Genomic DNA, 26905 nt, shown 5'->3' with positions numbered 1-26905 from the left:
AAACTTTGAAGTACGACCATGGACAGTCAGTGCAACCAACCACAGCATGGTCACCGCCACCCGAGGAGGAGAAACCGTGACACGCAATGTGTCACACTTCAGGAAAGTACCTCCGGAAATGTGGGAAGAACCATCAACACCCCCAAGGGAAGACGAAAGAGGGACACCGAAAACTCCTCGAGGACCGGCACCTACGGAGAGTCCAGACACAACAGGAGATGTAGACAGATCACACTCGCCCAATTGGGAAACCGAAGCGGAGATCATGGAAAGAGATAGGCCTAGAGAAAGAAACACCCGCTACCGTCTGAGAGAAAAGCCCAAACAGTCATGCCGTCTCCAGGGATATATAATTGAAGGAATCTACAGGCAAACGCCCTTGCCAAAATGAACCCCAGGAAGGACATGAATGAAAGCAGAAGCAGTGAAGTCGCACGTTACTCTGCAAGTCAGAACAGTTTGCAAGACCCCGTGTTAATTACCATGTTGTTAAATGTAATGCATAAATATCTCCAAGTTGGGGAGGAATGTGGTGTCACTTGACCCTGCGCGCGCGCAGGGACGTGACGCCGGAAAGAATTAAGGAATCACCGGAACTGGCGGATCAGCGCCAGTCCGGGTTTAAGCATGCAAGCCGTGAGTCGCGTGTTTCATTGCGTGCAGCTGCTCCCGCGCCGTGCCCTGAACAAGCCTGCCCCCGCGCATCGGCAGAGGCCCCAGCAACACCCATGGCATTGCTTGTAGGGTGACATTACTGTATTCTCCCAAAAGCTCATGATTATTTTTGTTACCCTAACAGTTAGGCAACTCATGCACACTAATTGGTAATTAGTTATACCAATGTTTTGTATTTTACGTGAATAGTCCAAAGTGTTTGTGGACATCCACATGCAATATAATTACGTGCAATACACTCTAATACATTAAATACACTTCCTTTAAGAAATAACGTACATATGGGGGGCAGGCATAGGGTGATCAGACGTCCTTTAAGAAATCAGACGTCCGGGTTTTCCCAGGACAGTCCGGGGTATTACCCCGTCCGGGGTGTGCATGTTTGGGGGGCCACGGTCGTTAAAATGGCTCGAACCCCCAACCTCTCAGGTCCCAGTCAGAACAATTACTGACTGTGCCACAGAGACTGGCTTGGAAATGATTGTACAGCAAGCCATGTAATATCAATTAGAGCTAACGCTCGTTTTGAATTAACATGCCACGATTAACAGACAAAACTGCACAAATGAGATTATGTACAGTTTATAGAAAGGAGAAGTGCTGGAAATATGGTTGGCGGGTGGTTGTGGGGGCGTGTTGGGGAGGGGCGGTAATTGGTGGGCTGCGATGGGGTAGTCCCTCTTTTATGTTGTTGGCCGTCCTGGTTTTTTGTTTTGAAAATCTGGTCACCCTAGGCAGGCATGTCCCAGCACTCGCTTTACGAGCGAGGCTGGGACCAAAGATGGCTGAGTCATGACAGCCTACGGGCGAGTCAGACCCAAAGTCTTTCATCTGTTACCATGACAACGCTTAAAAACAGCTGAGAGCAGGACGCGTGCACGTACGGCAACGTTCGGAGATGAACGAGGGACAAGGTAAGCAGAGAACGCCGCTCAGGTGTAAAAGCACAATTTGACAGGTATAATTGCTATCTAAACACTAATTGAACATGTACGAATTCTTTTAAGGACATTTACTTGAATCTTGAGTACCTCCCACGTTACACAAACACGGCAGACGCATCTACTTTCAAGTAAGTGTTTTGCTCGTGTTGCCAAAGAACTGGAAAAATAACAGTTTGTTTTGAATTAGTTCACACATTTAGATGTATTGCGCTTTAGGAATCACGATTCTGAACGGACTGCAATCACACAGCAAACTACGTTCAGGTATTTTGAAATATTTATAACCTCTGAAGTAACACAATTCAACATAAGTGGTGTATATGAAGGTTGTGCTAAAACAGGCTTATTACTGTTTTGTCCTGTTTTTGTTGATGTGTTTTCACAAACGAATTACTGAAATTTTGGTACATGCTATTAACACATATTATTTATTTACATGCACATACATGACATTTTTGATAATTTCGTTTCGCACTATTGCTGTAATTGTAATTCTGATGGCAATTATGATGGCTAGTATCGAGAACTGCCCTGATGAAGCAGAGTGTATTCTCCAAAATGCATTGGCACTAATAAAGTTCTCCTGGAAATATCAACCTAGCATGGTTATGTGCTATCTTCCTCAGTAGGATACAATGCTATCTCTAATATTAAGCAAAAACATGAATTAATTCAACAATCAATTATAACATATACTGACCTAACCTGAATTGAAATTTGCGGAATATGCTTTACGTGCATTAATTAAATACTGGTAACGTCTATTCGAGGAACACAAAGAGAGAGCGACCGTTTAGCAAGGTGTGACACACCCTGCTTTCCGCTATAGTAAGTTCTGCGGCGGCATCAGCGCACCCGAGTTTGATTGTATATGTCCTTTTTGCCCTGAAATTGGAAGACTATTGATATGCAAATGTCTGCTGTACATGTCACGGTAGAGGCCTGTGATCATTTCCATGGTGACAAATAGGGAGTCAAGTTGTACCAAATGTGAATGGAGGTCATTTTCCTGGTCCTGCAGATCTGCAAAAATGACAACACAAGTAGCTGTACACGTTTACCGCCTTTTTCATTAGTACGCTGGATTTCCTACAATTTGTCAGACAGAGTTTGGCAGTAGGACGGGCTAAACATGTCTGCCTGCTTTTCCCACTCTGCCTGACAAGTGCGTCTGCACTACCGCTAACGGGCATCACCATGCTGGTGGTAATGAATTGGATCCCTATGGAATCAGTTAGAATGTACAGTCTGGTAAAAGCAAACAGAATCAATAGGAATTCATTGTAAATGCAACACTTAGACGTAATTCGTAACTTTGGCCTACGTCGCAACTAGACAGAATTGTGAATGTTAGTATATGCAACACCTAGATGAAACTAGAATGTTAGCATGTGCCACACTTAGAATTGAGAACATCAGCCTGCGCCGTATCTAGACGAGATTGTGAATGTTAGTATGTGCAACACTTAGACGTAATTCCTAACTTTGGCCTGCGTTGCATCTAGACAGAATTGTGAATGTTAGCATACGCCACACCTAGATTGAACTTGAATGTTAGCATGTGCCGCACTTAGAATTGAGAACATTAGCCTGCGCCGTATCTAGACAGAATTGTGAATGTTAGTATATGCCACACCTAGATGGAACTAGAATGTTAGCATGTGCCACACTTGGATGGAATTGTGAGCACTGGCCTGTGCGGTATGTGGATAATATTGTGAAGATTGGTGAGTGCCACACCCAGACTGAGTTGTGTAGGTCGGCGGGTGCTACACTTAGACAGAACTGTGAATGCCTGCATGTTAAATGTCACATAACCCACTAACCAATATAAACTCAAACTCTCTGCACACTTAAAAAAAACTCACACAACCATCTCTCTCACAACAAGCTGCATGCACTTCACCACACTGCAACAACACATAAGTCACACCAACAGCACATGCGGACTGACACCGATCCAATACTCGAACCAAAGCTCAGCACCCGGTGTCTACCGAGTTGAAGCTGCCAACAGTACACCACTCCTCCCACTATCCTATTCCCTCTTCACCTTACTAACCCATCCCACCTTCTCATTTACAGATCCTCCAGAGCGACTGGGGACCAATTCCGTTGGTGACGGTGCGCTATATAAGTACCGTTAACATAACATGACTCCTGCAAATGCGATTTCAACTGTATTTTACTCTTCACTTTTCCACTTTGCAGTGTTGAACATTGCATGGAGGGGAAACTTTGCACTTCAGTGCTAATGGAAGGGGATCCTTCTGTGCAATTCATGTTTCAAATGAAAATGATCGCCTCGTGAAATGCACGCCAGTAAAGGGATCATACCATTACACAGACATCGGTCCCCGCAGCCCAATCAAAATCCAGCTCTTGATTGGCCGGCCCAGCCCTGATGCATGCCTTGATGATCCGGATAAAAACATGTAATTTCTAAAGAAACATCAGCATTATAGGGGCCAGCGCGGGCCCTAATGTGCCATTGGGGTGCAGGGGGGTTCAGGGGGGGTGGAGACTTGGTTTCATCATAGCTGCTTCCGTAATAATGCTAAAATGCAGGTGATAGTTAACAGGTGAAATGATAAACACTTGGGTGCTGATTGACAAGCAGTCCCTTTTCTGGCACAAACCACACCTGTTGTAAATTACAGATGCAACGGTAAAGAGTATTAACAAAGACATTGGGCCTCGTTACGACTTTGGTGGTAGCCATGCCGCTATTGGCAGCATGGCTGCTGCCGAAATCGGGTCCGGGTCCCCAAATGGGGAATTACCGGGCCATTCCGAGTTCGGAGGGCCCGGTAATTCCTCCCTCCGTATACCCGGCCCCGGACCTTCGCCATTCCCATTTGAGCCCCCATAGGACCCAGGGCTCAATGGGAATGGTAGAGGGTGCAAACAACAGGCTGATTGAGAGCGTCCCGTTGTTTGCTCCCTCTTTCCCTTGCGGTTTGTCCAGGCATTACTTACCGGGTCCCGCGAGGGGAGCTTGTAATGAAGCGGAACGGGTTTAACGGGTCCGCCTCCTTTAGCGGACCCCGTTAACCTGTTCCGCCTCAGTCGTAAAGAGGCCCAGTAGGTGTGACTTAATACAGTTGGAAAGGCCATGTAAGGAACACCTATTCACAAAAATGGGCGGACTGGACCCAATATTGGTGGTCTGGCATGGTGTAACCCTCTCACCATGTCAGACTGAAAAAATAACACAATTTCTCACCAAAAAAAAATCTATTGTTTCTGACATGTTCACACTATGTTCACACGAGATATCCTTTCATATTTCACACGTCCAGCACATGCACATATATGTTCATTCACTTTCATACCTCTTGCCCAAAACGTACACTTAGAATGTGTTGGTTAACTTTGAGCTTTTGCTAGTACACATGAAGTTACATTTTGTAGGCCTGCATCTATTCGGGATAGGCAGGTTTTGCCGCAGGAGAATTCATCGAATTCAAATGCATTGCATTTTTCTGACCACATTTGGCTGCAAATATATGTGGGGGAGTAGGTAAGCTTAATAATTAAGGAGTGGGAAGTGAGAGGGCTGCAGGGCCACCCCCCGCCTGTATAAATCTGCAGCCAAATAGAGTAAAAGTAAAAAAAAAAAAATCAATGGATTCGAATTCGATGATTTATTCTCAGTGAAATTACATAGAAGCCATCTATTCCCCATTGGCACATCCCCTCGACATACCCACTGGTCCCCGACTCAATTTTTCTAAGTCTCACTTACTCTTGGAAAAAGCTTCATGAATCAGACCGCCACCATTTCCCAAATGCAGTTGTTAGATGTGTATTGTGCGGAGACTAGGGGACCAGTGGCAATGTTATGAACCCCGGGAAACCAATAAAGAACCACAAAAGTAATGGGATTTTAACACAGATGAAAACATAAATGCTTTTCATGAAAAGCATTCTGCGGAAATGTGAGGCTACAAGACCTCTTGAAATTCACAGAGCTGAGTCGTCACTTAACAGACATGCCTGCGTCAGTGTGAGGTGTTTAAACTGAATATTAACCTACACTAGATATTTAATTTCTTTTTTGATTTAAAATTCCAAGAAATTGATTTCTGCTGCTGTACTGGTTTATAATGTTTGTGATTAATTTGTCGGATAATTCACAAGGAAGTCGCCCCAATAACCACACACCCATCGTCATCACTTTATAAAAAGGAGCTTAAACTCTTAGCCACGATTCACGAAGAAGTTATTTACTACTCATAACTCTGGCCTACTCTTGGTCTAAAGTGGAGAGGGCTGTTTGATTCACAATGGAGCTAGTATGACTTACTTAAAGTGGGTAACTTTTAGGGGTGTACCGAACTTCGGCTTTGAGTAAGTATTCGGCCAAATTCCGGCTGAAAAAAAGCTATTCGGCTCCGGCCGAATAGTTTCTTGCTATTCGGCTCTTGCCGAATACTTTGACATTCTCATTTGAATACAATGCAACATGAACTCAGAAAGGCAAATGTAGACTTCAGTTTGCAAAACAGAATAGAATTAGACCAGACAAATAGCTATCACACAGCTGAAAAATATCTTATATTGTTATCTGCTCTTTAGGGCATGTTTTGTTACAGCTTCTTAGACAAAAAAAAGGTGCTCATATTTTATACTTGGAATGCAACAATACAGGATCATCTTTTCTTTTGGCGAATGTTTATATCCAATGTGCACTTTTTTCAGTTGGAAAAAACAAAATGCAAGAAATGTGCATAGATACTTTAATTTCCTGTCATGTCACTTCTCATTGCGTACATCATAGTCCCCCCCTTTCTTTTTTTAAGAAATTGGGTCCTGAGTTTAACATTATCTGATATTTTATCAGGAAATTATAAGTTGCATATGTTTGTGTATTGGTGAGAAAGAGTGGCTAAGATAAGTGAAAAGTGAGCAGCATTTGTTTGGGTGGGGTGAATAGTTGTGAGATGGAGTTCACGCATATCAGATTTCCTCTTGACTTGTTTCCTGCATGGGCCGACATGAACCATTTTATACATTTCTATGTGAGCTGCAAAAAAGTTTCTAAACTCCACCACATTGACTTTGCAACTGGATAGAGAATGCAATGGATCTGATTCACAAAGGCAGCGCGCTTGCATTTGTGAAGCCTCCTACTTTAACTGGCACTGAATATGCAACAATCTTCTGTACATTTGGTGCCTTCATTTTGGTTAAATCTGCTTTATTTCAGGCTTTTATACTTTAAATAAAGATGCTACATTAATTACAATGAACAGAAATAAAAGTATAGAATGCATTTAAACTGGTGCCTTATTTGTTTTTTTTAATAAGTGTGTTTTTTGAAGTTTGGAACAGGATTTATTAAATAAAGCAACTATTCGGCTTCATATTCGGCTTCGGCCTAATAGTTGATAAACTATTTGGTATTCGGCCGAATACTAAATATGCTATTCGGTACAGCCCTAGTAACTTTAAGTAAGTCAGGAGTAAGTCAAATGTATTCATCGCAACTTTTTTGTGTGACTCATGTAGTACTCTCTAGGTTGAGGTCCACAATATAGCAGAGATGGTATGACGTTCATTTATTGCTACTTTTTTGCTGCAAAAACCCATTGAAAAATATGGGGGGCGTGTAAACGGATATACGGGGTAGGGGCTGTGAGCACTAGGTTATAAATTCACTGTGAAGGAGAGTTGGGGGAGTAACCACTCCCAAAAATCAAAAAACAATTCAGTGAATTTTTGCAGCAAAACATCGGCTGCAAAAAAATCCCACGAAAAAAATGGATGATGGAATGATAGAGACATTTCATTGTGAATTTCCCCTTAATGTCTCTCTGGTATTGTTAGTGTGCTGAAAGCATTGCATTACTCAACAGTGCCAGATCCCGAAATGGCGAAAGGTCTCGATAGCAAAATCCAGAGCATTCGTGAAAGGATGGACACTCTAAAGTTACAATGTAAACGATGTTGCAGTCCTGCGCTTAATGCGTAAGCTTACCCTCTTTGGTCCAAACAGGTTATTGTAAAGAGTCCGGAAGGTCTTGCGAGTGTAGTGACAGCGGTATGCTCCACCCATGAGGTATTCAAGTACGAGGCCAATGTCGATCAGGCTGACGTGGTAGTCTGGTGGAAGATTTCCCTGGAAGATAGAGAGAGTTGGGGTGAGGTCATCACTGTTGCTTCAAGATTGTCTTGGTCTTGTTTGATTTATTTTATCAGACAATATGTGTGTAAAGATTTTTGGTTCCCTTTTTACACTGTCTCATTTCACAGCTGTCAGCATTGAGTGGAAGCCAGCTGGCACAAGTTCTATGCACGGAATGGAATGTTTTGTGCCGGTAAAGTCCTAGTTATGTCGAGAAAGCCAGAATACATCTGGATTGGGACTACAATTCCCATTGATGGTATCCCTTGTTGAGATCCAACTCCAAGAACATTATAGCCCAATTGAGGTACATGATCATGTCCTTAATGTGAACACTATGGCATCTTTCCCTCTCCATTACACTGTTTGCTTGACACATAATGGGCCTCATTACGAGGTTGGAGGTAGCCATGGTGCTATTAGCACCATGGCTACCCCCTTACCACATTCCGGGTCCGGGTTTTCGAAATAGGGACTTACCAGGTCATTCCAACCTTGGAGGACCCGGTAAGTCCCCATTCTGAGAACCATTCCCCTTTCCCATTCCAGCCTCCATAGGGCTCAATGGGAATGGGGATGGAGCTAATAACGGGCACGCTAATAGCGGACCCGTTATTAGCTCCCTGGTACCTTAGCAGCTCCCGCTAAGGGCGCCTGGTAAAACCAGGTGCCCTTAAGGGGACCCGCTAAGGGACCTCGTAATGCGGCGGTAAGGGGTTAACGGCAACGGCACCCTTACCGTTGCCGTTAACCCCTTACCGCCGACCTCATAATGTGGCCCAATGTCTCTCCTGATTCACATATTTTGAACAACACCTCTGCCATTAGAATGCAACTAACTCCCATGATAATATTCGGTCTAGCTGCACACATAACATCTCTCTCGCATACTCTCCAGCAAACCCTCAGCACCCATGCACTACTCTATGACACTTTGCACAACACCTCTGCCATTAAAATGCTGCTATCCCACAGAATAAAATTAGGTCTAGCTGCGCAGATAGGGCGTAATTCACAGAGCGTTTTCCAATGGGGTTTTGCCATTATAAAACACTTCTGTGTATTAGGCCCATAATATCTCTCCTGCTTCACTGAATTTGAACAACACCTCTGCCATTAGAATGCAGCTATCCCTCATGATAAAATGTGGTCTTGCTATACACATAATGTCTCTCTCGCATACTCTGCAGGAAACCCTCAGCACCCATGTACAACTCGAAGACACGTTTGCACAACCATTCTGCCATTAAAATGCAGTTATCCCCCACGATAAAATTCGGTCTAGCTGCGCACATAGGGGCTAATTCACATGGCGTCTTCCAATGGGATTTTTCCATTATAAAACGCTTCTGTGTATTTGGCCCGTAATGTCTCTCCTGCTTCTCTCATTTTGGCAACACCTCTGCCATTAGAATGCAGCTATCCCCCATGATAAAATTTGGTCTAGCTGTACATATAATGTCTCTCCTGCTTTACACATGTTGCACAACACCTATGCCATTAGAATGCAGCTATCCCCCATGATAAAATGTGGTCTAGCTGTACACATAATGTCTCTCCTGCTTCACACATTTGCACTACACCTATGCCATTAGAATGCAGCTATCCCTCATGATAAAATGTGGTCTTGCTATACACATAATGTCTCTCCTGCTTTACACATGTTACACAACACCTCTGCCATTAGAATGCAGCTATCCCCCACGATGACATTCAGTCTAGCTGCACACATAATGTCTCATCCGTTTAAAACATTTTGCACAGCACCTATGCCATTAGAATGCAGCTATCCCCCCACAATATCAATTCGGGCTAGCTGCACACCAAACTTGGACTTCTGTTACCAAGGGCGTTAAACTACAGCATCTTGAGACGCTAACAATGACGAAAGACGCTATACATATGCCCATTAAATTACTTGCTGCACAAAAATCAAGGCACAGTCCTTTCTCTACGGTCTGTTGAACGTTAAAGTTGTGCGCTGACCACTCTTTCTTCTGTCCAGGAATGAATGCTTAGTTTGCGCATAATCTCCAGCCCTGTCAATATCCTCCTGCGAGGCTGGTGATTTTTCCTGTCTAAGTGTGCTTGCTTGCTTTGATTATATTAAGTGCAAAGGAATCTGAGTTGTACATTTGTATATTTATGATCAGTCCCTCACTTAATACATTATTGGCCTTTTTTTGGTTTGAAGTTTTCCTAGCTCCGCAGTCCTATATGAAGATATATGTTAAGGTTACTGTTAAAGGGATGTGTACCATGCACTATCACCACCGGAGTGGCCCCCAGGCGCTCTGGCGGATCGAAAAAGGAGGGTCTTAACTCTGGTTCGTGGGGCAAACAGAGAGGGTGACAGGGTATCATCGAGCAAAGTAAGCACAGTGATCAGGGTGGGTACGGGGCATGTTGAGATGATGACATGAAATGAACACCGCAGAGCCTTGCATCATATTCTCCAGTGGGTCTGCCTAGTAGCCCAGATGTGATCAGGTTCAGAAAATTGCTTTGATGTTGTAGCTTCCTGTGTTACTCCCCATCAAAGTGGTTCTTAAAGAGACATCCATAGTGTTTCCATCCATCATCAAAAGAAATGCTGATTATAAGGGTTAGGACGAAATTACCCAAGTAGAAAAGTCCTACCACCAAAAGTCTGACCCCCATTTATTTGCATATGTATATGTGGGGTTGTGGGGGGGGTTAAAGTTTTCTTTTTTCTTCGTTTTTTCACAGTTCAAGGGTATTTATTGAACTTCAATTGGGTTTAAAGAACAACTATCTTTTTTTTATTAAACAATTTTTATTATTTTATAACAACGCAGCAAACATTACATTAATTAGGACTTCCATGTTCAAGTTTAACTGCATAACATTACAAATTGTGTTCTTCAGACCCACTCCCTCCCGCCCCCTTAACTTGAGCCAATGTGTCCATGTCATCAGCCTGAACTTCTTCAGGCGGGTCTATCGTCATCTTGTTATCTGTATCATCATCACTGTGATCAGGCTGGGGGGGCCCACCATAGTCGCCACCAACTGCCTCCATTCAATTACGGGCCCTACCTCCTCCTCCCCTCCCCTACAGACCGCTTCAAACCAAGCAGCCGTTTCTGCCTCTGCCCATTTCATGAGGTCAGCCCACCACAACTCTATCCTCGGCAGCTGGGCTACCATCCAGCACATTGCAATCCTCAGTTTGGCCAGGATGAATGCCAGGTCTTTCATTTTGCTAATGTACCTTAAATTACGTGGCCTAGGGAAACCCCCCAGCATGCATGCCCAGGCCGACTCCACCTCCAGCGTAATGCCTTTTCCTGCTAAGCGTGTCTTCAGTTCTGACCAAAATCTTCCCACCTCTGGTCAGGACCAGAACATATGTAACATCCCGGCTTCCTCCACCCACACCTGGGGCATCTCTGAGTCGTCTGACCACTAAACCTGGCGATCTTACTTGGGGTGAGATATGCTCTATGTGTGACATATAATTGGATCTGCTGGAGCCTTGCATTCCGGGACACTTTTTTGTGATGTCTTTGGGCCCTATCACAGAGCCCATCCGACATGGGCTCTCCCACCTCTTCTTCCCAGAGTTGCCTCAAATGGGACAATTCCCTCCCCACCTTTGATCCCAGCAGCTCATGTACACGGGATATCTCATGCCCACCCTCTGAAATGTCATATATTGTCTCCATGGTGGAATCCGGTTGTTCAGTAAGCACCACCGCCGGCCACTTTTCTCGCACTCGTTTGACAATTCTGAAGTAGGTTATATACTGCCCCTTATGCACCCCAGTGTCTTCTATTTGTTTCTGGAATTCCGGTGCCTCCCCTTCTTGCCATATGTCTGCCAGGGTGGCCAGGCCCATTGGTTCCCAGTACCTACGGACCCCTTGTATCAATTGAGGGTCCTCTCCGCATAGCGCCGCCAGCGGCACCTGCATAGAAAATGGAGCTGCGTATCCCACCATCTGCCACGCCCTATGACGCATCTCCCAGCCAAGCACCAACAGCCTCGCCCTCTTTAGAACCTTTGGCTTGGACAGCCACACCACTTCTCTGAGGAAGAAGGGGGCCGGTTCCATGCACAACAGCCTGGTTTCAGCCGTCTCCTCCCCAGACAGCCATCTCGCCACATACTGCAGCTGTCCCCTATCGCACAAATTCTGTAATTTCTAAAGAGCCACCCTGTTCCTGGAGTTGTACCAAATAAAGCCCCTGCACATACTGTGGAGACTAGCAAAGAAGCACCTAGGGATCACGTGCAGGATATTTACAAAGAAATGTAACAGTCTGGGCAAGACTACCATCTTAAGCAGAGCAGCTCTCCCCATCATGGCCAGGGGAAGTCTGGACCAAAATCCCATGCTATTTTTAATGCATTCTACTGCCTTTTCCGTGTTGTGTTTATGTTCTTCTCCTGTCATATGGTATATGTCAATTCTGAGATATCGGAAAGACTTGGTGTGCCAGGTTATTGGTAATTTCGGCAAGCCCCTGGGTAGGACAAATCTATATTTCCCCAGGTGGAACTTGCTAGATTTCTTGGGGTTAACCGCTATGCCGGAGAGGGCAGCATACCGTTCCATCCCTCCCAGAATGTATTGTATGTTCTCTTCTGGGAAGCGCAGGTACAATAGTATATCGTCAGCACATAATGAAACAAGATGCGGACCCCCCCGCAGTGCGGATCCCTATTTCCTCATATTGTTGTCTAAAACAGACAGCCAATAGTTCCAACGCTAGTATATATAACCTGGGCAGCCCTTTCTAGTGCCCCTGCTAAGTTGCCATTTATCTGATATAGTAGCACCCATTTTAACCCTAGCAATTGGAGAGCTATATAACATTTTCACCCACCTGAAATACCCCAGCCCCATTCCATAGCCTCCCAAAGTCGCCAACAGCCATGGCCATCTTACTGAATCGAAGGCCTTAACCGCGTCCAGTAAAACGATCGCCAGTTCACATGGGTCCTCCTCTGTTTAATCAATAATATGATACAATCTTCTATGGTTATCAGTTATGTTCCTACCAGGGACGTAGCCTGTTTGGTCAGGATGTATCAGTTTACCAATGACTCGCTTAAGCCTATTTGCCAGCACAGCCGTAAGGATTTTGCTGTCCTGGTTAAGCATCAATAGGGGTCTGTATGACCCACAGTCCATGCTAGGCTTACCCGGCTTTAAAAGCGGAATGATCACCGCTTCTCGTAGGGACTCTGGCAACCTGCCATGCTCTTACGCCTCATTAAGCATAGCCAGCAACGGGGGAAGCAGCTCCTGTTTGTAGGTTTTGTAGAATTCACTCGGGAGCCCATCTGACCCAGGAGCCTTACAGGTGGGCAGGTGCTGAATCACTAGCTCAAGTTCTTCAATTGTAATTGGGGCATCCAGGTCTGCCCGTTCTAAATCATCTAAGGTGGGTAGGCCTATATCCTCCAATGTCTCCTGGATTTCGTGGTCACTCGATCCACCTGGGTAATCATAGAGGCGTTTATAGTATCCCAGGAACTCTTTATCACTCCCTCCTTGGTATTCAGGATCCGGCCTCCCTCCCCTTTAATTTCCCTGATCACCGGCCGTGGTGCCTCGCTCTTATATAGCCAGGCCAGCAACCTGCCTGGCTTGTCTCCCCACGCATGCTGTCTCTCTACATATTTCCTATAGCTTATTTTACATAACCTGTCCCAAAGTTCACCACTAGCTTGTTGTAGCTGTCTCATCCTGCCCCCCTCTTCACTGGAGGTGCCTCCCCTACGCATAATGTCCTCCAACTCCTCCTCCATTCCCCGCAGCTCCCGCTCTATGCCCCCCTCTAGTTTTCGATATAGCAACCCCCGCAATACCATTTTGATGCCTCCCACACGGTTCCCATAGATCAAACACTGCCAGTATTGATCTTGAAGTACTCCGTGATCACCTCCCTTAAAACCTCCCAGAATCCTGGGTCCTGCAGAGCCTCGGCTCTGAGCTTCCAAGTAGGAATCCGTGCTCTAGGAGGTTGGTGTCACCACTCCAGGTCCAGGGGGGAGTGGTCTGAGAGCACCCTGGCCTTATATTCCGTGCTTTTCATCCCTTCCGCCATCTCTGTAGTGGCGAACACATAGTCCAGCCTCGTGTGCAGGTCGTGTGTTGCCGCATAGTGTGAGTATTGCCTATCTGCTGGGTGCAGCTGTCTCCAGACATCAACCAGGTCGAAGTCTCTCAAGAGGGCCTGTAACACCTTTGCAGCTGGTTGGGTTTGTCTAGCTTACTATCTGATCTGTCAACCTTGCGATTAAGTACACAATTAAAGTCACCGCCCCACAGGATCCCGCCACCTAATAGGGGGCTAATTTTGCCATACAGAATCCGAAAGTAAGCCGCTGTATCTTGGTTGGGGGCGTATAAGTTTACAATACACACTTCCCGGTTTTCCAACATCCCCCTCATAACGATCATTCTGCCTTCCGTGTCTCCCGTAGCCTGAAGCAGCTGAAATGGTACATGCGGTGCCACCCAAGTGATAACTCCTCTAGCGTAGGCCGAATATGTGGCTCCCGCCATGCTCCCCCTCCTTTTCCTCTTGACCACCTCCAATTTCTCCCTGGTGAGGTGGGTCTCCTGCAATAATGCTATGTCAATCCTCATCCTTTTTAGGTAAATCATCACCTTATTACTCTTCAAGTAGCTGTTGAGGCTCCTGACGTTCCAGGTAACCACTCTAAGGCACCCCGACGCCATAGATACAATATCCTGTCCTGCCTCTCCGCCCCTCATCCCGCCTACCAAGATTCACATTTTGGCTTGTTACCCCTTCCCTCCCAACAAACTCCCCCTCCTCCCACTTCCCAACTTCAAACCCCCACACTCCACCACATCCCTCCCCCCACCCTTCCCAACCCCAACAAATGCCCAGCTCCATCCCTGGATTTCAGGCAACCCCGCGATTGGTTCTGCCTCGGTGTGCCGAGGACAGAAGCCCATCAGGGTGTCACTGGACTACCGGTGACCTAACTAAGCTACTCTAAATGGGGGTATGAGGACTAGCTCTGTGAGGCTCCTTTCTTGTGTTAGCAGTTCCAGTGCTCACGGATGATTATATTCAATTCTATCCTGATCATGCCCGCCCATGAACTACATCTTACACAAAAATCTTACACAATAATCAAGTCCCATAGTCTTAGGCTGCAACCCCCCTCGGTGCAGCGTACACAGATTACTTATCTCTTCCATCACCTTCTCCTGTCTAGATGCCCGATTCCTGGGGGCAGCTCGGCTTGTTGAGCCACCCCATGACTCGAAAAACAAGGTTCTGTTTTTGTGGAACACCTTCAGCTTTGCGGGGTAGAGCAGCATATACTTGTAGCCTGCTTCAAGCAATCTTCTCTTCACAGTCCCAAAGTTCATGCGGCTGCGTTGTACCAACAGGGTATAATCTGGGTATGCGGTTATATTTTCCGTTCCTCTTTGTATTGTTCCGCCCTTCCAGAAATGTTCAAGGATCCTTTCCCGATCTCGATAGTTCAGTATCTTGGCTATCACCGGCCTCAGGGGGGGGTACCCGGGAGCGGCTTCCTCATCAGGGCCCTGTGCGCTCTTTCCACCGCAAACTCCTAGGATAACACTCCTCCAGTTATCTCCTGCAGTAGCATGGATTCAATGAACTCCGTAGGGTTGGGTCCCTCAGCTCCCTCCGGCAAACCAACAATGCGGATGTTGTTCCTTCTGGCGCGTCCCTCCACCTCTTCCGCCCTACTTTCTAGGTTGCCCACGCGTTGCACTAGGGTGTGAAGGTCTGCTTTGTGAGTTGTACAGTCCGCTGTGTTCGGGCCCACCTTTTTTCCAAATTCTCTGTGCGTTCCGCCAGCGACCTGACATCTTGCCGGAGAAGGTTCACTTCCTCTTGCACTGCACCGACTTTAAGCTCCAATGCTGCTTTCAGTTCAGTCATAGCCAGTCCCAATATGGTCTCAAAAGCCACTTTCAGGTCCAAGATCGCAGCAAGGATCTCCCGATTAGTGCCCATGGTGACCGTGCTTCCAGCAGGGGTTTTGTCTTTGCTCTTGGCTCCTTCTGGGCCCGGTGGTGTTCTGGCATATTCGTCTAACGTGGGTTGCTTGCTTTTCGTTCTCAGAGGTTTCTTGGACATGGCGTCGTGCCACAGACTAGTGAGCGAGCCTCGCCACTAGCCAGCCTCAGCGGGATTAGATAGCTATTATCGCCTGGGCCCGGACAGGCCACACCAAGGGAGTCTCAGAGCAATTTATGAGCCGCAGCAGTGGGTTGTGTCCTCCCACGTAAGAATGTAAGACTGCACTCCGATCCAGCACCCGCCCACAATGTGGGCCATCTAAACCAGGCACCGTGTGTCCAGGCAGGCTGCGGGCCTGAACAGGTCCTCCAGCTCTCTGTATGTGGCCCGCATGTGTCTCACTCTTTATGCCCGCACTCTCCGCGTCGTGCACGCTAGGTAGTTGTGGCCATTTGGGGTATTTGTCTCCGAGTATCCGTCTATGCCTATAATACCCACTGCACCTCTATTCGTTAAGGATCTGCCTTTGTATTGGGACGTCCACCATTTTCCTTTATTCGGGTCTTCATCTCGGGAACTTCACACGCTCTGTACTGATGTTTCTTTAGTCGTGTGGGCTCCAGACTTTCAGCATTTGTGCAGTAAGTATTATACTGTTATTCTGGGCAATCCTCTCATAGTGCTCTTCATTTTGCTCATCCAATCCAGGGCTTCCCCCCCTTCTGGTGCCTTGGATGCTGGCACCCTTGTCGTGTGTGTCCTCTGGGGGGGAGTGCCTGGGTGGATGCTCCGAGTAAGCGCTTTACAGTGTGGCCCACAGGTCTTGGCTGCGTTGCACGTTACACAGCAGTCTCCAGCTTCTGCTGTTTCAGTGCCAGGTATGTTGATACTTTGTGTTCGGTTCGTCGTCCATCGCGAGAATCCCTGTATTTATGTTACAGCACACGTGACCCCCAGTAGATGCGCTCCAGCGGCCGGTACAATGTCTCCATATTCCAATTTGCCGAGACGTGCACCTTATAATCAGGACTCTTGCGAATCCTACCTTCAGGCATTTGGGCACGGTGCAGCTTATAGCGCGGCTTCTGAGCCAGCACCATGTTCTTGCTCCCTCAGGATTGCCAGGGCTCGTACGTGGTATGTTTGCAGTCCTGCAATCCCCGGTGGGCTAATGTGCATTCTAGTGCTACTCATGAGCTCCAGCCCTCTGTTGCGCCGACTTCCCCTTGCGCGTGGAACGTCACGGTCCAGCGCACAGTGTCCAACGATCGGCGCACTCGCACAGTACTCAATCCTTTGTAGTTTCACTCCCTCGTTGCACGTAAGTCTCCGGGGTGTGAGGCTCACAGATCCCACAGTGCATGTCGCATCAGTGGACTGTGGCCCGCGCTTCCCATCTCCATCTCGCCTCAGCTGACTTCACTGAGGATTCCCTCAGACCTATGTTCTCTGTACGTTATCTGTCGCCATTTTCTTTACAAGTCGCCGTGACTGGCTCCACACACCTTTATTCTTGTAACTATTGAATCACTGACCGGTTTGTTATTATAAGGCAATCCACGTGTTCTTTGCAGTTTCAGGTCGCACCAGGTGTGTTTTTTGGGCGCATACAGCAATATAGATGTCCGTGGCTACAGGATCACATGAGGATCGGCAGGAGACAACACAAGAGATGTCTTATCCCATGGCTGTTAAGCCATGCCCCTGGGGGGGGGGATAAAGTTAATACAAATCTATAGTTGTAAGGTGGGGGAGCTGTGGGCTGTGGGGGTCTCCCCCCATATATATATATATATATATATATATATATATATATATATATATATATATATATATATATATATATATATATATATATATATATATATATATATATGAAAAATTAAGGGGGAAAAAACAGACTTTTATTGGTGGTCGGGCTTTTGAACTCTGTAATTTCACGCAGATCTGATTATGAGGCCATGTCATTGGTTCTTCATCAGAATACATTCATTCCTTGTCTTAAACACTGGTCCCTGTGATCGCTTTTCACAATCTCTTTTCTATGCCCTCATTTAAAGAGTTGTAAAACACAAATAATATATTTATTCGAGTTACACACAAAACCTTTTTTTTAAATATGATAAATTAGATGGTATCAGGGAAAAATGTCCCCATACATAGTATCACCGGGAAAAGCCATTGGCCACATTATATATGGTGACATTATGTATGGAGACGGGTTGCGGGGATGTCCCCTGCTCCCCTTGTAAATAAAAAAAGTTCAGGGGTTGCAGGCCGGCCCCCCAGCATGTTCAATGTAATAATGTCTGCGCAAAAAACTGCGAATTTTTTTTTCTGGAGACATTTTTGCAGCGACATTATTACATGGAACCAATTGGATGAGGTCAATTACCATGACGCAGGAGCATGGACTTGAAAGTGAAGTTTGGCCACAAAAAACATTGACATTTCTTCCTGCTTCCGCCATTTTCTAGTGCTGCTCTTGCCTCATTATTGTCAGTAGGTCGCTAATCAAATATCAATCATTGCTCTGGGCACTCTAACTATTGTTCATAACGAGCGAGACTAGGCAACCCTACTTCTGGCAAACATGTTTCCCCCACTTGCTGACAATTAATGAAACAACTTGGCGGTTTCCAATGAAGAATGCAATATTCCATAGGATATTCAGGTAGGGGTAATGCATTGTAAAATCTTCAGCCACTTTAATAATTAGATTGTGAAGATGGCGAAAGATACTCGGGATCTGGGTTAATTCCAAGCAGGAGTAGGTTTAAGTGTGGATTTGGGAAATCGCCCCGTTATCACAAAGGCAGATTGATAGAGAAAATAGAAAAAAGCAAGGCCGGCTTATTTTGCATTTCTGTAGCTTGATAACAAGGTGTTTTGTTTTAGGTAATAACCAGCTCAGTTATCATCATCATCATCGTCATTATCATCATCAAAAAGCTAGATAGTTTAAGAACTTATTTCTATAAACCCACTTTCCACTTTGCAGTGGTAGATTGGTTTCATTACATATTAATACCCCATTGTACCAAACCTTCATTAGCATTGTAACACTATATTTTAGCAATCACCCCTTCGTCGGAGGCGTACATGGCTGGTAATGGCATGCAGGTGTGATCTTAGGCAGTCCCGAACAAAGCGAGGGCCGCAGCGAGGACTGTGGGCCCTTACCAGCCATGTACGCACACCTGATGAGGGGGTGATAGCTATACACAACCTGGGGTGCAGATATTAGTTTTTCAGTTTTGAGCAAGCCCAATTGCCCCAAAAAAGTTGGCCGCCTCCAAAGGAAAAGGGAACGCAGGTGGAAGGAGCGCTGGGACCGGAACACAAAGTTCTGGTCTAGCAGGTAAGTGGGGAGGGAGGGACGGGGCAAAGAAAGGGAGCAGGATCTCTTTGGGGGCCTGGGGTGGACCTCCCTATTGCCTCCCCACAATCAAGATGGCACCACCCGGGGAAGGCCCTTAGGTGGCTGGAAAGAATGAGCGGTTCACAGTGTATTCTCGCCCGCTCTTTCAGCCACCTGATTGGTTGAGCACCCTTCCCCTGGTGCAAATAAGGAATATAGGTAGGATTTAAAATCTATTGGACATTGCATCATTGAAGTATTGTGCGTCAAGGGATTGAACTTTATAGCAATGTTCTTCTTTTAGTTCTATTTTGTTGACCCAATTTCACCAAATGAGATCCATATTGTAAATATGAGCATTCATATTCGGCCTGATGACCAAAAGATTCTTCCTGGCATAAAGCAAATTAATGACAGGAAATATTCCTAATTTAAATGGGCTTAAATGGAGTGTGGTGCTGGAATGTATAAATGGCTTCAAATTGAACATTGCACGCACACATTCTAAAGTGCATCAGCATGGGGGTGGTGGTGCTGCTACAAGTGGAGAGTTTGCAAAGTAATAACGAAGATATAATGCAAATTAGGCAATGTTACATTATTAGTGTTAGATCACATTTTCGACCAGACTTGCCATCGTGGTGCTGGATCTTCAGCAATGAACTGGCAATGATTAGGACTGATGTTTAACTGCAGGTAAAGAGACATGTTTTTGCTAAATGAGTGTCTTTGGTCCTGCTCCCAAGTGAAATTGTGTGCTATATTGTGGGTGGCTGGACTGAAATAGATCAGCCATTTCAGTGGACCAATCAGATCTTGTGGACTGTGAAAGGATTATTCTTCCTTAAGGATCTCATTCCTTAAGGGATTTTATAGAGAAATTAGGTAATGATGTGTCTATAATCCACTGTTGCCTTAAGGATCTCATTCCTTAAGGGATTTTATAGAGAAATTAGGTAATGATGTGTCTATAATCCACTGTTGCCTAACTCTCAACCTATCACCCTAAATATCACCTACTCACCTCTACAATAAGATGCTCCTCATGACTCACAGAAATCAAGCACTCACTAAACTCCACATCCCTCTCCACCTCATCTTATCCTCAAAATGGCCCCCACACGGGTGATGGTTTCTGGCTTGCTGGACACCAATGCCCGTAAACATCCCAACACATACAGCACACAAAGCACAAGTACACCCAAAGGAAGCCAACCCTAAACCCTGGCCTACCTTGCACAGCTGATCTGCAGGTACACCCTTCTCTATTCCCTCTAAAACACATATAATCCCCCCCTGTTTACTTGAATGAGTCAAAGAGCCAAGAGGCCATGCAAACAACAAGACCCCTTAACATAACACCAAAAACTGTCAACAGAAGCTATGGAATTCTCTATGTGCAAAAAATAGGGTTTTACACTCAATGCTCTGCTGTAATCAGAACAGGGCCTGTGTTACTTGTTGTATGTGGGCGCGTTTGGAATTTTCAGAAGATGTCAATCAGCCTTGTTCTGAATACGCTGGAGTTTGGGAATGTCTTTTTTTTTCTCCATAAGGCCTAAATGGATGGCATTGCAACAGTCAGTGTGTTATGGGAACACCAAAAATCTATGGGCAAAGATAAGAATCGTGACTATTTCTTTTTCAACCAGCAATGTTCACATAAGTAGCGACTTGACCCAGTTCGAGTTTGGGGTGGTCAAAAACATTTGTCATCAACAATGAAAACATATATTGTTCACTTTGTTCACTTGATCAGGTCAGTTACCTAATGTATCCTGCCAAAAATCTTTGCTTGAACAATGCTTTGAAGATTATTTAAGTTTTTTATTAGTCGTTTATTCAGCCAGGACAGTCATGCAATGTTTCAGGGTAGGAGCAGCGACACTTAGGTCACCATACAGAAAGATGATGACGTGCCATCATCAGCATGCATATAGCAATCACGTCACAATTATCTAATCGGGTCTGCCAAAGGCTGCACTAATAGATCAAAAGCTATTGGGGGAGATGTTAGAGCCCTGGTTTCTCAAGAACGGAAATTAGCATATTAGATTCCCTCCTACCAGTTAGGAAGAACAAGCAGTGATACAGTCAGAACCTGGTGAGTATTGTATGGGAAGCAGGCCTTAACTGCTGGTACATTTGGAGCTGAACTCTGGGGTTGCGCCAACATGTCTTGTTTATCAATCAATTTTCTAAAAGAACGTGCTCCAACTTCCACAGGGTGCACCGAATATGTATGGAACTTGATCCGAGCCCCCTAGATAGTCTAGGCTTGCTTAAAGCCTGTATTATACCGGCTAAGATTGTGGCATACCACGTCCCATGAAAAATGTAGGGATGAGCGTATTCATGTAGTGAATCTGGAAGGGCTAAAGTGTCGTGGACTGTCCATGTAAGGAGGAGCAAGATCTCTGGTTACACCCTGAGAACATTAGTAAGGCATTCTCCAATTAGTTCCAGAAGAAAGTAGTGGTATCTCGCACAGGAAGGGCTATGGCCCAGGCAAGCACCAAGTTAACATTGGGTGCTGGTTATCTAAGGGTAAAGCAGGATTTTGGCTATGAAGTGTATTTTGACCAACTACAACCTCACTTTGCCCAAGCCCTTTTCATCCACTTTAGGATGGGATGTCTTCAGGTAGCATCCTTCATGATATCCTGGGGTATTGGTAACTAAGACAAATGTGCTCTGTGTGGCATGGATGGGGAAACGGAGGTACATTTCCTCTTTTTTGTGTCCGCAGCTAAGCTCTCTGAAGTCTATTTATTTAAGGCCATTCCTTAGAGTATCAGGGACTCACTCTACTTTTGAAGCCCTCGAACAGTGTAAATAGACAAATAATATGGATCAGGTCTGCAGAGTAGCTAAATTCATTCATCGTTCATGGTTGGTGAGAGCTACAGCTAGGACGAACTATGCCTTTAATCCAAGGGGTCGAATTTACCTGCTGTATGACTGATTATTTATTTATTTAAATTCTTTGCAACGCGCCACATCACCCATAGGCCTCAAGACATTACTCAGAACATTGAGTATTTGTGTACATTAGACATGTTTTTATGCTGGGGTTGCAAGTTTTCTCTTCCCTAGAAAGGGCAATTTTAGTTAGCTGGCTTTTTAATTTTCATGTCAGGTTAGCATATTTTATCTAATGCCTATTAATATGGCTGCAAGTATTTTTCCCCCTATATTTGGTGATGTTTGGTTCCACTTACGAGCAAATTGTGTTATCTTATTGTAACCTGGGTATTCATTCTTTAGTGCTTATTATCTTGCTTTTAACTGTGTTTTTGTATTTTGAAGAAATTATATATTGTTTTGTGGTACTGTTTATGGTTTTAAGCTGAATAAAAGAGATATGATGATGATAAATGGTGTAGAAAATGTGAACAATATGATCACATTGCCCCATTGTCAGAGCGTGCGCGTCGGTATGCGTGACATTCCCTGCAAAATATTTTTCATTGAAAAAATCGTGTTTCAAAAATATATTTCTGAAGTGAACAAATTATCGGTTCCATGTGTTAAAATCACGACAAAAATTGCTGTTTACACAAAAAATTGCGGCAAAAAGGCTGTGGTTTTGAGGCCGCAATCCATGTAAAGGATGCGGGGGACACCCCTGAAACCCCTAGACCCATTATACCATTTAAGGGGAGTGTGGGACACCCCCGCAGCCCCTGCTCCCCTTAAATTGTATAATGGGGTACACCTTTCTCCAGGTCAAACACAGCATTTATGCGGCGTTTTTTTGTAAAGATTACATTTTTGCCGTGATTTTATTACTGCAGACCAAATTATCTAGCCCTCTATAGACAACCACATGCAAATCGTTTGATATGCACACTTGCACTAACAAAAACGTGCATGGGATCTATATAGGTTACTTTACTATCACACACTTCGGTGGGTAAGCTCCAGCGAGATGTACATTTTCCACATGCTCAGGCCATGCATGTTTCTTTGCACTCAACCAGTATTAAACTATGACTATTTAGGGGCATAACTCACAAATGTTGTAGTTTACTCAGGTGATTGCCTGTTTGTATTAACTAGCCCATTGTACGTTTGAAGACAATCAGTGGCTGATTTTAGTTCAAACATAAACATTGCACTTCACGCAATGTATGCACACTTTAATGGTGGGAAGAGTTCATATTCAACTCAGATCCTTGTGGGGCTGAAGTAGGTTAATGAGTGAGTCAGATCCAATCCATAGGCACACTGAAAAGTACTGTGAAATTATTGGAACTAAATGCTACCAACAGCAGCCTGTCAAATGCATTTTTGAACACAATTCTTATTGTTTTTTTCAGGTGTACAGATATCTGTTGTTCATTGATTTTATTATTTAATGACTGGAAGCTGCTCACACTGCACTGCACACCCTTCTACGAAACATTGCTCAGTTACTATAGCTCTACATCGCGCTCCGCCATTGCCAATACAAATAGTGGTATCTACACGGCTACGCATTCTAGGCAAAGCAAGTCACCTCCAAGTGAACCCAACCGAATCCACTAGTCATTCGCTGCGTGATGGCAAGCCGCGGCATGGAAATGGAGGCGGATGACGGATGGCGGCACAGACATGAAAAACAAGACAGGAACAGTTAATCCGCATGAACAATGAGACATCAAATATGAGCAGTGGTCCATAGGAGACAACGCAAATTCCCACACGCAAGGGCTTTGCGACATTAGCATGGCTTTCTTTCTTTCATGACCCTTTCAGCTTTGTACATCACTCTAATGCAAGTGTTTTTCCTTTTTTACTTTGTTTCATAAAACTAGATCTGATCCTATTTGGTGGAGGAAGAAGGATTTCTGCACCCGCAAATGTATCTAATAGAACACAACCACAATTTCTTTATGCAGGATCATTAGTATCCAGATTCTACCAAACCCTCTGCTTGTAAAATGCAGGAATGTGGCTGTCATTTTATTTTCTTCCGGGATTGAGGGTGGGAGATCTTTAGCAAGATTGTATTTTTGGATCATGAGTTATTTCTGATCTGTGACAGCACTGTAAGCATTATAGGGTATTCTGTAACTGTTATCATAGGTTTACTGCATTCTCTGACAGCTTGACCAAGTTGGCAGGCATATGGAGCCCCCGTGCAAAGAAAGTGTGGGAAACGGATGTTAGCATATGGTTCTCAAGGTATGCATGATATAAAAATAGAGTTCCAACTCCAGTGTTGAAAATGCAAATCCAGTGCATGTTTTCTGGGGACACACGCTGCATCTAAACAGAAGGTCTTTAGATGATATGTGTCTAGAAATTCCTCTCCGGTTAGGTCAGTCAAGGGCCAGACTTAGAGACTCCTAATTACAACACATGTATCATTGTGCATGAATATATCAGTGCTGCAAACATTTCAGCCAATCCGCGTTCCTCTATTTTTGGTATTTGTAGAATAGCAAAAGGCTTGGATATGGTTTGATCGGGTCCTTTTAAGTTGTAGACGGTTTACACTTTGGCAGAAATTGAGTAAAGGGATGTTTAATTTTGCCCGTAGCTTCGACCGAAGCGCACAACACAAACAGATTTTGACATACATGTGCCCCTCCCCCATTTTGCATTTGAACATTTGGGCAACACGTATTTTCTTCTTTTATAATTATCGAAACATTGTAAATAGTGCAAAATCGTTTTTGTATGTTTTTTCCCCTGTGCAAACATGTGTTATGTAATATGGATAGGAGCAAAACCTATTTGCTACACTATTTTATTATCCATGCAGAAAAAATCGTGGAAAATGTATTTTGTAACATTAAAAATGTAATGTAATATGGCCCTGTAGTAATTATTCCCAGGGGTCAAGTCCTAAAATTGTAAGTGGGGGGACTCATCAACAAACGCAATGGGATGTGACGTCACCAGGAATTAGTATATGAAGGTGAAATATGCACATTTCATTAGATTGGCTTTGTATAACCACCCAAATTGCACAGGACGAATGGCATTTGCCTTTCATAAAATCAACACACACACAAAACCAAGACAGGATATTTTCTTCTAATAGTGTTTTTGAAAACATTAAAATGTGTGCATGTTATAAACTCCAAGAACCAATACAAATGTTTTCGCTGGGACTTGCAGTACCGAAATGGGATATTTCCCCTTTAGTTGTTTGTTATTTTTGATCAGGGTATATAGTGCAGTGGTCAAGTGTCCGGCCTACAAACCTGACTACTTGATCCAAAGGTCGACTTTAATTCATAAATTCAAAGAGGACATGCAATGTTTCTCTTTTTGCTGGGGGGGGACTGAGTCCACCCTCTGAATAAAGTGGGGGACTTCGTCCCCCTGCGTGTACCCTCTACTGGAGCCCTGATTCTTCCCTCAAGCATTGACTTAAAGTTTACAATCTCTTTCTTTATTACTCCCTTCTTGCTTTAATTTTTCTCTTCAACTACACAAGGCCCTTTCTTGTATCTCTGCTTCCGCGCTAAGAGGTGCACTCCGTCAACACATGACCGCGGAGGAGTGACATCTGTGAGAGCGACGTGAGAACGGACCAATGCGGGTAATGCTAGTATTGCTGCATAACTCATGGGAAGACTCAGACAAGACCGGTCATTATGAAGGCTGTCTTATGCAGACAGGTAACTGCACGCATCTGCAGAAGCATGCATGGCACAGCTCTTTTATCTGGCACTCCATTAATTGGAATGTGCTGCCAACATGTATTTGGAAACAGCGGTCTGGTTAAGAAAATCCTGGATATCAAAGTTTGGAGGGTGGATATCTAGGATTCTGGATGGCAGGGTTTTGCTAAGCACAGCAGAACTTGGGGAAACTCTAATATCAATCCTTTTTTCCTCCCAGTGGTGACAGGGACCCAAACTTTGACAGTAGCAGACTTTGGAATCAGAGCTATTTAAAATGCATGAAGCAGACATACTCAAACACAAAAGCTGGGGTTGTCAATGCTGCAACAAGTACCAGACCCCCTTCCCTTTTATCGTCCAGGGGTTGAGCAAGGTGGACCATTCACCTTCCTCACTCACAGTTTAGAGTGACACAGGAAATCAGACATAGATCCCTAGCATTACAAACCACCCCTCTGTTGTTCATCCATGGCTCTATCAGAGCCAATCACTGTATTCAGGTGCTTCCAGACTCTTAACAACATTGCTGTCCATATGCTCATAGTTTCTTGACACTTTAAAGCGAGACATGTTATGGCGATGCATAGCAAACATCATGCAGATTCTAATTTGTCGCTTATCTTTGCTGAAGGATGTAAGAAAATGTACCTTTTTCACATCCCTGACCAGGTAGTGCAGTGTATTAGGAGGCCCCAACCTCTGAAAGAAAAATTAAAAGGCATTACATATTTTTCAGACAATTTGTACTTTAAACATTTAGTGAGGCGAATCACCTCTATTCTTAAGAACTCTTTAAGGTTTTACAAGCATTGGTTCAAAAGCTGCTCATGGTGTCATTTGCTGAGTACACAATGGGGCAATCAATATATGATTTGTAATCGCCTCCAGATTATACAACTATTATTTTACATCTGAGCTATCTACACACAATATGGAATGTGTGGGAGGGTTTCATTTTGTTATGTGTGTGTTATAGGGTTTTATATACTGCATGCTGTCATGCATGCGTAGGCCACTTCAGAGTGCCAGTGTTTCATTAGTATATAGGCTTTCATAATCTCATCAAGAAGTGACAGCAATCCGGTACAATTATCACCCCCTCTTCGAATATGATTTTCCTCCTTCGCGGCGGGTAGCTGGAAGTCCCTTTGGGATATTGTGT

General features: G+C 44.6%; 1 protein-coding gene and 1 long non-coding RNA gene across 2 annotated transcripts in view; one reads left to right on the top strand and one right to left on the bottom strand.

The window, feature by feature from the left end:
- The window catches only part of TRPM1 (transient receptor potential cation channel subfamily M member 1), a 594536-nt gene that overhangs the window by 132636 nt on the left and 434995 nt on the right, over nt 1–26905 (bottom strand). Inside the window, exons 13-14 of the mRNA XM_069624914.1 lie at nt 26392–26442; nt 7603–7743 (exon numbers count right to left, since the gene is read on the bottom strand). Of these exons, the coding sequence (XP_069481015.1) occupies nt 7603–7743; nt 26392–26442 (192 nt within the window). The remainder of the gene's footprint in view (nt 1–7602; nt 7744–26391; nt 26443–26905) is intronic.
- LOC138504426 (uncharacterized) lies at nt 1404–24919 on the top strand. The gene is made up of 3 exons (XR_011279839.1): nt 1404–1589; nt 1683–1747; nt 23443–24919. It is a non-coding gene; the product is annotated as an uncharacterized lncRNA (long non-coding RNA).

The sequence above is a fragment of the Ambystoma mexicanum genome, chromosome 11 (assembly GCF_040938575.1).
Source record: "Ambystoma mexicanum isolate Mex_15411 chromosome 11, UKY_AmexF1_1, whole genome shotgun sequence".
In the NCBI taxonomy this organism is placed as follows: Eukaryota; Metazoa; Chordata; class Amphibia; order Caudata; family Ambystomatidae; genus Ambystoma; species Ambystoma mexicanum.
Note: the sequence above shows the minus strand (reverse complement) of the source record. Positions and strands in the feature narration are given on the sequence as shown.